The sequence below is a fragment of the Carettochelys insculpta genome, chromosome 16 (genome assembly GCF_033958435.1).
Source record: "Carettochelys insculpta isolate YL-2023 chromosome 16, ASM3395843v1, whole genome shotgun sequence".
Taxonomy (NCBI): domain Eukaryota; kingdom Metazoa; phylum Chordata; order Testudines; family Carettochelyidae; genus Carettochelys; species Carettochelys insculpta.
In genome coordinates, this window is record NC_134152.1 from 36934911 (window position 1) to 36947683 (window position 12773).

The window sequence follows — 12773 nt, forward strand, 5'->3', positions numbered from 1 at the left end:
ATCTGCAGGGCCAGGTATAAATAAGCCAGAGCAAGGGTGGGGATAACAAGGTTAGCTCAGTCAGCAAGGGTGCGGCTTACTACCAGCAGTTGATCTGGAGGTGTGAACACCAAGGGAGGGGAAGCTGCTTCTGTATTTAGCCAGCCATTCGCAGTCTTTGTTTAAGCCAGAGCTGAGGGCGTCAAATTTGCAGATGAATTGTAGCTCAGAAATTCTGGTCCTGAACACCAGAACCATTATGAAGAATCTCTGAAAGGAGATGCCCCCACAGCTTAACATTGTGCTGCACAGACTTCACTCTCAGTGAGCAATCTTTCATGAGCCATGAGGCTTCAAATCACAGTAGTTTTAGAAGTTACACCTACCTTAGTTACTCCTCTCCCCACGACAATTTATTTCTCATCACAAGCATCAGATTAGCCAGTTCAAGTACAGTATAGTTGCTTTAACACTGTCATCCAAAAAACACACTGATGAAAACAAGCCTCATGTATAAGGGGGAAAGGGTAGCTCTAGTATATCTAGATGTTAGTAAGGCATTTGATAAAGTTTTGCAAGACTACCTTATCAATAAACTAGGGAAATACAACACAGCTGAGGATTCCATCAGGTGGGTGCTTAACTGGTTGGATAACTGTTCTCAGAAAGGTAGCCATGTTAGTCTGTATCTCCACAAAACAAAAAAGCAGTTCTGTAGCACTTTAAAGACTAGCAGAATGACTTATAAGATGAGCTTTTGTGGGACAGACGCAATATAGGCAACAATCAGATTTAGAAAAATACATTTTACAATTGACTCATTGGGGGTGGGGGAAGAGGGATTGTTGTAGCCACAACACTTAACGAAAACGCCAGAATTCTTTTTCAAAGTCCTTGGTGCTGGCAAAAAGCTCTTGTAGTTAAATCCTTCAGGAAGGGATAACAATTTCCTCATGTTTTTTTCTTTTCTTTGTACAAGTTCAGAGGTTTAAAAATTTCCTTTAAATTGACTAAAACTCCTTGAAAATAAATATTCCTGTAAACAATATGCTTATCATGGGGCTGCAGTGTCCGACAGCAAGAACATTCATATCTTCTAGCTTTATACCATTCATTGGAAGTTTGGTTAGTCAGGGCCAGGTACAGTGTGAAACAGCAATACGCCCCTAACACCAGAGACAGGACAATAACAAAACCAAGCATGAAGACAATTCTAGGAAACGTCAGGAACAGGTGCTGCAAAGACAGATAAAATGGAAACTTATGTTAAAGTCCCATTTTAAAACATTTTGATTTTGCTCTAGTAATCACAGTATAACCAGCTCAGAGAAGGTACATCCTAAATGAAGTCTTTAAGTTCCTGAAAAACTTTGAATTATTTATTTCTTCACAGGCTTTGTTTGAGAGGACATTGACATGACAGGAATTTGCATACTGAACTTAGGATTGTATGATGACCTATACCATAAAGAGTTTAAAAAAAAAACAGAAAAAAACTGCTATAGAACAATTTAATAAAGACACATGGTTCACTTTTGAATTTACTGGACTTCAGTGATCTATTGTGACAGTTTTAGCATGTTAAGACATCATCTGGATTCAAATACCACACTAGGGTATACTTCAAAATGAATGACTATATAAATTTTAGGATGATAGGTTGTATTTAAGACAGAAAATTAAAACATGAGAGTTGGCTGACAGTTGTTAGCAGGCTCAGGGTACGGAAGATAGAGATGGATTGCCACCTATCACTCAGCCATGCTTATGCATGCTTAACTAGTTCCAAAAGTGAATGTTTTCTCAGCCAGAAGTATGGTGGCAACATACAATGAAAACTGCAGGGTGAGGTTTCTAGAGGGAGGCACAGGGCTCACTAGGGGAAAAAAACAAAAAAAAACTACAGTGATATAAAAACTCACTCTTGTTTAAGGGTGATCAAAAATACTGGTCATAGCACTACTCTGTGTGTGTGAGAGAGATCATCAATGGACTTAAGCCACACCCTGTTTGGGCCAATAGAAGTTACACATCTCTCCTGAAGGACATCTCAAACAGCAAACAAGGTGGCGAATCACTTTAAATACAAGTTAGTACAATATATGATAACTGACTTATGTTGGATACAACTTGTGTGGAGATGGAGAGACTGAAAACAGAAGAAACTGACATTCTAAAATATTTTTGAAGTTCCTTGTCATTATGCCTCTCAGAGCACCAAAAGGTGGATTTACTATAATGGTTCACTCCCTCCCACAAAAAACAGAACAGTTGGAGACTACTGGAATATTCTTAAGAGAACACTTTAAAACAAACAAACACTTTGTTCAGGCTACAACCAATGTTCTCTGTGAGCTGAGCAGTTGGGTAAGCTGCACAGGAGAAATTCACCTGCAGTGCAGCTGATTAGCAGAATGCCCAAAGTGGCAGCATGTGTTTCTATGGTAGTGTTCATCTGCACACGCCTTGGCGCACTTATAATTTTTTCCATGTTTTATATACTCCTTTTTTCTTACATAAATGGAAAATATTAGATGGAACACTGGCTACAACCCCAGAAGCACATTAAAACATAGGTGTTATGTTGGCTTACCTGAATAAGAAAGAAGATCTCAACTGCATGCTCTTGGCCCTGATCATCAATGTAGCTTCCAAGCATCATATTAGATAGCAGGACTACTTGGATGAAAAATGCTGATGTTAAGATTGCAAGATCTGCAGCCATGGCAGTCAGAGTGAGGAGGTAAATGAGAAAATATCTTGTATTGAAGGCACCAATGCAGTTGTTGACCCAAACACAGTGGTGATCAAAACGATGTATGCAGCTGTTACAGACACCTGATCAAAAATTAAACACAAGATGATTTGGGTTTTAAATGACCAATGACTTTTTTTTTTTAAATGCAGCTAAATCTAGTTTTTCTCCCCCAAAAATACAGGAATGTGACTAGCATTTGCCATTAAAACATGAGAACAGCTATGAGCCTGGTCATGTGATTAGTAAGAATGTGCAGAGCAGCATGGAGTGTGGTGTGGACTAATATCCCTACACTTCTGATTCCTTCTTAAGTCCAGAAGACTCCTAAGAAATGAGCCAAGGAACATTTGTCAAAGGCCTGTGTTACCAGGAATGATAAATGAAATGTTCTGTCTCTTTGCTTGCTGCTCCTGTGTAGCATTGAATGGTTAAGCAAATAAAATAAAACCATTCCTCTTTTATTCACCAGCCAAACTTAGAGCCAGAGATCTAGGTTTCTCCAGTCAGTATTACCTAATTAAAGCATCATATGGAAGGTAGAAAGTACGGTTCCTGCCTTCATGTTAACTGACGGACAGAAAATATTGCAAGAGAAACAAAATCCTGAACTCAGGTCTGGACAGGTAAAACTTTTACCTTCAGATGCTCAACAGATTTTCAATTTCAGGCTCCAACTTGATTACCCACTTTTCCTTTGTATGAAGTGAAATTCCAAAACTGAGCTAAAAAGTTCCTCTGCAACTAACCAACATATGGTCTCTAGGCTAACAGTCCTAGAAATTTGGGAATCTCCAGCAGAGTAGTTTACAGACACCATAGATATGCTGCTGATAAACTTGGTTTGAGTCCTCCCTGAAAATGAGCAATAAGGGCAACAAATCTTTAAAATAATTAAATTTGTATGACTAAGTTAAAGGCAGGGTTATTGTAATTAGCAGCAAATGAATCTGATATAAATTTGTTTTTTAATATTCTCGATAGATATAAGGGTAAAGATTCTTACTGCAGTGTTTAGATCTGGCTGGCTTTTCCATGCTGCAGGTAGGACATACAGTGCTTTTCTGAAACATTACTCCATCATATGCATAAACCTTAAGAAATGACCCTTGATTTGATTGTGTTATTGTACCTATAAGAGAAACAACGCTATAACAGTAAATTTAGCCATCAAGAAGTACTGAATATTTAACACAGTGTGAAGCTGTTCATGCACTCTGAACTGTCTGTGTGTTGCCAGAATCTCAAAGGGAACAAAAGTCATACAATAATTGTAATGAGTGTTAAATATCAGTCCAGAAGCCTATTTTTGGTGTTTCTCCCCATGACACCATCTTGGCTATGAAATTTGCTCACCTATGAAACAACACTGATGGTAACATTAGAGCTCTGGAAAGCTGTACAAATACCTCATCTTCCCTGGATTTCTCTCTCTAAAGCTTGGTCAAAATACATTCTTGGTTTTCGAAACTCTTCCAGGATTTTCTTTACTTTGTTCCTTGTACCCCTCTTCTCTCCACATCAGCTGGGACTGACATGGCAGTGACTGATCCACCGGGGGGGGGGAAGGGGAGTCAATTTAGTGGGGTTAGTGAAGCCCCGCTAAGTTGTCCACCAATCACTCACACATTACTCATCTCCTTTTCAGAGTCAAAGGAAATCAACAGGACAGTGACTCCTGTTGACCAGGTCAGTGTGAACCCCATGGTAAGTAAGGTAGTTATGCTACTAATACCTCAAATAGCATAGTTTAGATCAACTTTTCCACACAGTGTAGACCTGCCCACTGCTTGCATCTCTTCCTCACTCACTCCCAAGCCAATCTATGGAAATGGCAGCAACTAACAACAGAGCAGTGACTGGCGGATAGGACTCAAACTGATGAGATGATTTGACTAAGGTTGCAAAGTAAATTAATAAATTACAGAGCCAGGAATAAAAACCCAGTTTTCTGCTGTGACTTGCAACTCCTTAGATTTAAACTACAATACTTGCTTCATATACAGAAATACAATGTGCTGTAGACATGAATATACCTGGCTCTGGAGCATGTTACTAAAATATACCAAAAGCAATTAACCCACTTTCTTCCCTATTAAGAACTAATTATGGCAGTGTTATTTAAAAATAAACCCAATGCACAGCTGTGTTTTTAGGGCAAGTGCTGAGAGTACATTTCAAACTGTTCGTTACTTATTTCAGCACGTCTTATTTGGAGTGTTAAAACAAAGGGATTCATTGGGCACATTTCTTATCAACCACGGATGGAACTAATTATCAATCACGAATGATGCACAGAACACTTCTGGGCAATTACATGATACTGTGGGAGGGTGAGAGAAAGCACCAGGTCAAAAACGAAATATTTGCCCAAGAAATGTAACAATTCAAAGTCAATATGAACTCACCAGGGTTAGTCATAGAGCAAAGAATGAAAAACCCCATATTCACAGCCAGCAGCAAATATGGCAGTAGAAGGTAATGAATGCTGAACTCCAGCTCTTGGCAGTAACCAAATACTTCCCAACTATATTCACCATAAACTGCCACTTGTAAGGCTAAGTGCAGGACAACGAACAGGCAGCTTCTGTAATGGAAGGGAGTGGGACAGCTTAATTCACAATCAGTGCCCAAAATACAAGATAACCTTCATTCAGAATGACATGTTAGCAGCAAAGGCACTCATATGGAGAGGAATTGCTACTGGGCTCATGGTTAAACTAAGACCCCCTATTGAGAACACGCAGTCCGGACAGCTGCTGCCTTGCCTTATTTTTTTTAATCATGATAAGACAGCTTTAGCTAAAAGCATTACAAGAAATGCCAAGGCTGGAGTTCCCAACATTTAGCTAATTCCCAACAACCTTACGTCTTTGTGGGATCCTCTTAATAAATACCAGTTTCAATCAGCATGGACCCCCCATGGGCACAAAAGTGTGCCACCGAAACATGCTGGTTCTTAAACAACATCCTGGTGCTGACAGAGATTTACCTTGATTCCATAAACTGCTTTGAAATCAGTGAATCAATACAATATTAAAGTAAAATTGGCCAATTTGGCAGCCATTAAGAGAAAGGAAAACACTAAATGAGTAAGAGAGCAGCTTACTGGGAAGTTAATGAGAGCAAACAAGTTTACAGCTGAAAACACACTGCATAGCCCATTAGATCAGCCATTTAAACTGACTCAGTGTGCCATTTCTCTAGTATTTAGATTTTCAGACATACTTTGCTGAATCTGTGCCCCATAATCAGTTCATCCATGTACATGGGAATTACTGTGGTTTTAGGGAAAGGTATGTGCATTTATTAAATTTTGTTATGCCCAAAGTAATTTGGATGAATATGTATATTATCAGTTTCATGGCATGTGTGGTTTATTATAGCCTGAACACTGTTACAAAAAAACTCTAGTCTATTGTCTTACATCATCTTTACCACCACAGTTTCTGAGCACCTTCCAATACATTGTGACATGACCAACATCTTTCACATGCAGCATTCCCTGTAAGGGGAGCGTTTGGGTGGCCACCCAGCAGAGATTCAGGTGCCATCCGGCTAATAAGCCAAGCACCCACAACAGGTATGAGTTTCTACTGGTGGTGCACATCCACACATGTCTGGGTGCACAAATCAGAATTTATTCTGCCCTTGGATGGAAAAAATTAGAGGGACCACTGGTCAGGTGATTCTAGAAACCAGTAACACTTGCTTAAATATTTTAGGACATCATTCTTTCAGTGGCAAGCAAGGAGGAGAGAACAACAAAGCTTACTGTAAATAGAACCTGTAATCCCAGACAAACATCCTCGGCAAAGAAGGAAATACCTCTAAGAGCAATCTCTCACAGCTTTGTTGCTACCAGTGGTAGGCTGCCACCAGTAGTGATCAAAAATAACTGAGGAAAGGAAAGTCAAAGAAAAAGCAGAGTGGTACCGTGTGTGGAAGACTCTTTGAAGCACCCTCTGTGTTGGTCTCTGAAGCCATGTTGGGGTTATAAATGAAGATATCTGGAGCAAATGAAGATACCATATAATCTGAACTGCACATCATCTTTCCCTCTTTGTGGTAAAAAATTCAAACAAAAATATTTCTATATTACTATCCATCTGAGGATTTCACAGTACATTAGAAAAATCAGTTCACTAACAGCTCAGTTTTTCTGACGTGAATATTGTTTATGTCCATTTTATGGAGGGCAGAAAGGAGAAAACTGATGTAGCGAGGACCATATTTTAAATGGCATTTAGGCACCTAAAGATGCTGATGAGGTATTCTAAAGCACCTTTCACTTGTTTGTTTTTTATTCCAGAATTTATAGATTACAGGAAATTTTAAATATCTGTTTGAGTTATTTGTGACTTGAAAAAAAAGCTTAGGGTATTTTGTTTAAAGGGAAAGAGCATCATCCCCCTTTAGGCTGAGAATATGCACAAAGTTTAGCACAAAAGAAGAACCTTGATAGAGTTGAGTAAGTGAAAGCAAAGGGTTATAAAGGAAGTCAAGACGTGAGTAAGAAAGCTGTGATGCTGAGAATATCCAGTGTGATACTTTCATGTTTTTTAATTCTCAATTCGAAAACTGCCACAAAAAATGAAGGAAAAAGTTTGCCTGTCTGCTTTCATTCAATGATACCTCTGGCACACTCAGGCTGTCTAAATTACAGGGATTTGTCAATGTAAGTGTTTGTTGGAAGATACCTGCCGACAAAACTTCTGTCGACAGATGGCGGCCAAACTGCCAAGCAGATTGCAAGAGCAATCCGCTCTGTCGATGTAGGGCGGCTGGACTGCCTGGATGCTCTATCTACAAAACGGCCAGCCAGAAGCCCAGCAGACAGGATTGCCCGGTGTTCTGGAAGCCCTGTCGACAGAGGGCCCCCCCCCAGAACATCCAGACCAGCTTTTTGTCAACAGAGGCATTATTTCTCATGGGGAGCAGCGTACAGCTGTTGACAGAAGTGCTGCGTTCTGTTGACGCCTTGGGAATCTGGATGCTCGGCAGGTTTTGTGGGCAAAATCCTCTAGTCTACACATAGCCTCAGTGATGCAGAACTGTCTGTCCCTATCTGCCAGGGAGAAGATGATTTATCTCTATAGCAGCACAACTCTCCTCAAACGGTGCAAAAAGCACAGGAGCAAAGCAGAATCACTATGGCTATGTCTACACTAGAGGATTTGCCAACGAAACTCACAGAGCATCTATAAATAAAATGCATTTTATTGACAGAAATTGTTGACCAAAAAGCTCTGTAGATGCTCTAGGGGGCCCTTTTGTCAGAGTGGATCAAAAGATCGATCCACTTTTATGTGTAGATGCGATCTGTCAACAGAAGTTTTGTCGGAATGTTTCTTTCAACAATAACTTCTGCAGACAGATGCTTCTAGTGTAGACGTAGCCATTATGAGTGGAAAAAACTGTTCTAAAGTCTTTTATATATGACAAAATTACAAGCCAGCTAAATCAGGCAGATTTGGGAGGGGTGGCACGTATGTCACTTAACAAGTCTGCCTCATACTTCAAGATAGTTCATGGAAAATATTTAAAAGCCAGGAAGTTATATGCTGCCATTAGCGGAGGCCTTGGCAATATTAGATATAAAACAAACCTGTTATACAACTTCTGGAATTTGACTTTCAATTATGAAAATATATATACTACCCTTTATCACATCCAAGAGAGGACCACTGCATCTATCTTTCCCCTCATGTAAAAATTCAGATAGCATAAGAAGTTCTTAAGTTTCAGAGGGCTCTTCCTGGACACCAGTGAAGTAAACCGCACTCAAGTTAAACCAAAGCAAAAAGCCTCCTTAGAATGTTGCCTTTTCATGTGATGGCTTTGGAAACCAGATGATGTGACTGTGGAAAGAACTGCAAACAGAACCCAACCATTTTGCACCAATGATCTACTGGCGGCATGAAAAAGAGAAGAATAGGCTGGACACTGACCTATCAGAGAGCTAGAAACAGCTATGGTGTATGTAAGTCAGTCATTTTATATTGCTCAAAATCCACATCTTGAGGTGCCTAAAATAATACAACTACTCACACCTTCAATAAACTTGTGTTTCATGCATTTTGGATTGCACTCAGAAATGAACTAAGTTTTTTAAAGATACAGTTTATACTTAAAAACCCCTTTAAAATGCTTACTCTGTGAAAATATTATTTCTTTGGTGAGATGTGAATGCTTCTTTTACAGCAAAAATGGTATTTGTAATATCTCCTTTGCTGCATATACAGCACAGAGATATATTTAATGTAATGAAGAAATATAATCAACTTGCTCAGCTCCCTTTACTTGCAAACAAAGCCCAATAATAATAATAATAACCAGAAGCTGTTCATAATCATATAACTAACAATAAATATGGTCTAGTTAGTTCACTGACTTTTCAGATTTTCATTCTCCTTTCCTTACTTACAGGACTTTGCTATTTTTTCCATGTATATAGATTTAAAAGAGGATTTTTCTTTTATTCTCATTCTTATTTTCAACACTCATGATTTTGTAATCCCCTTTTAAAGAAGAACATCTCATATGGATAAAGTTCTTCATTCTCCTTATTTATTAGCATGTTCTGGTAAAAAAACACATATACATAATATTGAGTAGCATTTTTAAAAAACATTTTATTAAAATATTTGCAGATTCATATGACCCATCTACTATATTCTCTCAAACAACCCTACAATCATTTTCATCTGAACTTCAAATTTTGTAACTGGTATGGCAACTCAAGGCATTTTTTAAGAATAATTATTTTGCAGTGCTACGGAGCAAATGTCATTAAATTACAGAACGGCAAGTTCTGTTCTTACCCCACACAATAGCTATTTAATGCAGCAACAACAGTGGTTGCAACATTTGGCAGTGTGTTCTGAGGCCTGGAAACCTTTCATTTATCCACAGCGCAGGTTCAGCAAAGTTTGCTGTACACAAAATTCTCTTGCTCAGCCTCAGCCTGAAGCAGAGAGAGCAACCTTCAAGCCAAAGTAAGGGGGGAATTCTGTCTCCATGGCCTTCTCAGATTTTGGTGTGTCTGCTGAGACTGATATATTACATAACATCTGCGAACTGGAGAGTGACCTCATTTCAGATATACTTTCTGTCACCACCAGCTGGACTAACAGCTTACAGCATCACTGCGTGTAGAATGACTGATAGATGAAACACACTGCATCTCATTCCTGATCCCAGCTTCTATCTAATTATTCATACGGTATCATGGAAATGTCTATGGCAGCTCTCAAAACTATTAAACTGTTACCAAAATTCCTTGAAAAACTAACATACCAAAGAACAGAGAAATGGTTATATGGAATAGACTCAATCGCAGCATTGAACTTTTTTCATGCAGAAGCCAGCTGGAAGTAGCAGATTCTCTTTCTTCCCCACCCTCAACCTTCTACTACTTCTCCTTACACCACTGCTCAAGAAAAGCAAACAGTTCAGTTCTGCTGCGAGAGGACCCACAACCACAACACTTACAGCCCTACAAATTATGTCCCTTATCAGAAAAGTAAATGTGGCCAACAGTGAGACAGAGACAAAGCTAAAAACCATAGACTTAATTTGTGCTGGCTGTCCTCCAGGGGAGACATGACCACAACATGACATGAACGTGACCAATGTTAGACTCCTTACCTGAATTATACAACTGAGGCCTCTTGCAGGAAAGCTCTGTTTCCTTCCTGAACAGATGCAGACTAAAACAACACTACCCAGAACTAACAGCAGATAAATTATGAAGAGAGACAGAAAATCCATCCTGAGTCCTGCAACAACAACAACAGCTTATTGGTGCCGCCCAATGCTGCATGTAGCTAGCCTCTACTCAGGTATCTGGAATCAAAAATGCTGCACACTGTTTAGCAGAACATTAATAAAGAGTTAATTATTCTGATGGAAAGAAGTCCTGGAAATCTCAACAAATACTCTGTTGTGGCACAGACTGAGGCAAAGACTCTAGTTCAAAACATTATTTATGCATTTCTGTAGAGCTCAAATAGTGTGCATGAATCATTTTAGAAAGTATACATACAGAGGAAGAGTTGAGGAGAGACAAAACAAAAAAAAAATCACGTAGCACTTTAAAGACTAACAAAATAATTTATTAGGTGATGAGCTTTCATGGGGCAGACCCACTTCTTCAGCTACCTCTCTGGAACCATTGAGGGGAAAGAGCAATTTACTAGAAGGGAACTGAAAACTATTTATCTGCCAAGACGTGAACTTGAGTTACCTTTGCTACTGCAGAGGGAATCAGATTTATAGCACAAAACAGAGAGCCACCTCTCATTTCATAACTGGCTTCAGCCCCTCTACAATAGTGATAATCCTTGTATTTATACACAGCCAGAATAGTAGGGCTGAATACATATTGGGGTCAAAGAATGTGACTGTTATAAATTGCAGCAGCGGAAGTCTAGACAAATGCAATGATTTTCATCTTTGCTTTAAAATATACCCATCCACACTCATCACTCTTACTTGTGTTCTATTTACCATAAGCACCTGTTGTCACTTGTCTTTTATTTGGACTCTAAGTTATTGAGGACTGGGGCATCTTTTTGTTATGTTTATACAATGCCTAGCAAACTGTGGCTGACTGGGATCTATTGTTGATATCACCATGGAAATCACTGGTAGGCAACCTGTGGCCTGTGAGCCATATGCCCTTGGGCTCCTAGGTATGGCCTATGAGACATTTTGTTTACTGTCGCCCAGGTGCAGTGTTGTCAGATTCCCCTGCTTTGCATCCATGCAGATTTTTTTTTCATGCACACGGCTGTTTTTTCTAGAGGAATGCACTGAAATGGAGTTCTAGCACCTTTTTCTATTAGAATACCAGAAAAAATTTCACTGCTGGTCCCACGGCAGTGCAGGCATGGGGCAGAAGCCCCAGCTGGTCCTGCAGCAGTGCAGGAACAGTGGACATTAAAATTGGACACCCTAACTCATATGAAGAATCATCAGACTTGAGTTCCAGCACCTTTTGTTCTAGGAAAAAATAAAGCACTGGATATGCACATGAAGTGAGGTGTGTGACTGCCCACAAAGACAGAGCCATGCGCTCCCTCTGCATCCACCTGAAGTGCTGCTACAGTTCTATCAGCACACCCTGCAAACTCTGCATCAACAAGAGCACTTAGCAAAACAACCCTACCCCAGGACACCTTCTTGGTTAGCAGCAGAGATGTAGCGGTTGTTCGCCCGCACGGTGGCCGTGGACCCCTTGTTTGTGCAGATACAGACTAACAGGTTTATTGGCGCGTACGCTACGGTGGGCAAAGACCCACTTGGCCAGAGGTAACATTTGCATCTCACCAAGCGGGTCTCTGCCCACTGCAGCTTATGCGCCAAGAAACCTGTTAGTCCATAAGGTGCCCCGGGACTCCCTGTTTTCCCCCTAGGTTCGGGCACCCCTGCGGCGCAAGAGGCAGACGGGCGGCCGCCGCCGCCGGGGTGAAGGGGACGGATAGTCCGGGATGCTTTGGGAAAGCACTGCAGGCGCTGCCCTCAGCGGAGATTGCAGGGGCCGTCCCACGGCCCCGGCGCTGCTCCCCCCGGGCCGGGCCGGGCCGGGCTCTACCGGCTCTACGACCCCGGCCCGCCTGCAGCAGCCCCCAAACGGCACGGCTGGGCGCGTCCCCAGAGCGTCCCTCCCCCCTTGGGCTCGGCCCGGCCCGGCCCCCCACAGCTCGCCACACCCGCTCGGGCTGTCGGACACGCCCTCCGCACGTCGGGGTGACGGGTCTGCGCCCCCTCCCCGCCGCCTTGCAAGGCGGGAAGCGCAGGCCGGCGAGAGGCTGGGCCCGGCCGGGCTGTAAGGGTGGCCTCAGGGTGGGGGCAGGGAGCTCACCGCCAGCGACGGACGGCGCTCCCCAGCCTGGCTAATCGAGCACCGAGCAGCCGGCTGCTCGGGAAGCGCTTAGTTAAGGCGGGGGCGCGGCGTGGTTACCAGGGATTCCGAGCCCCGCCTTTCGCTGGGACGATGGGGAAAAGCGGAGCTCCGAGAAGCCCTCCCCCGACA

General features: G+C 41.5%; 1 protein-coding gene across 4 annotated transcripts; it reads right to left on the reverse strand.

Moving 5' to 3' along the window:
- Positions 1-354: 354 nt before the first annotated feature.
- On the reverse strand, positions 355-12773 carry ZDHHC4 (zDHHC palmitoyltransferase 4). 4 transcript variants are annotated; one of them, XM_075011261.1, is made up of 7 exons: positions 12702-12773; positions 10385-10515; positions 6671-6744; positions 5143-5321; positions 3741-3866; positions 2573-2817; positions 357-1215 (listed from the first exon to the last, which is right to left on the reverse strand). In XM_075011261.1, the coding sequence occupies exons 2-7, from the start codon at positions 10505-10507 to the stop codon at positions 931-933; spliced, it is 1032 nt and encodes a 343-aa protein (XP_074867362.1). In that variant the 5' UTR covers positions 10508-10515; positions 12702-12773; the 3' UTR covers positions 357-930. The 4 variants fall into 4 exon arrangements, with proteins under 4 accessions (XP_074867365.1, XP_074867362.1, XP_074867361.1 ...); XM_075011260.1 differs by lacking the exon at positions 12702-12773 and adding an exon at positions 12603-12681; XM_075011262.1 differs by lacking the exon at positions 12702-12773 and adding an exon at positions 12451-12538.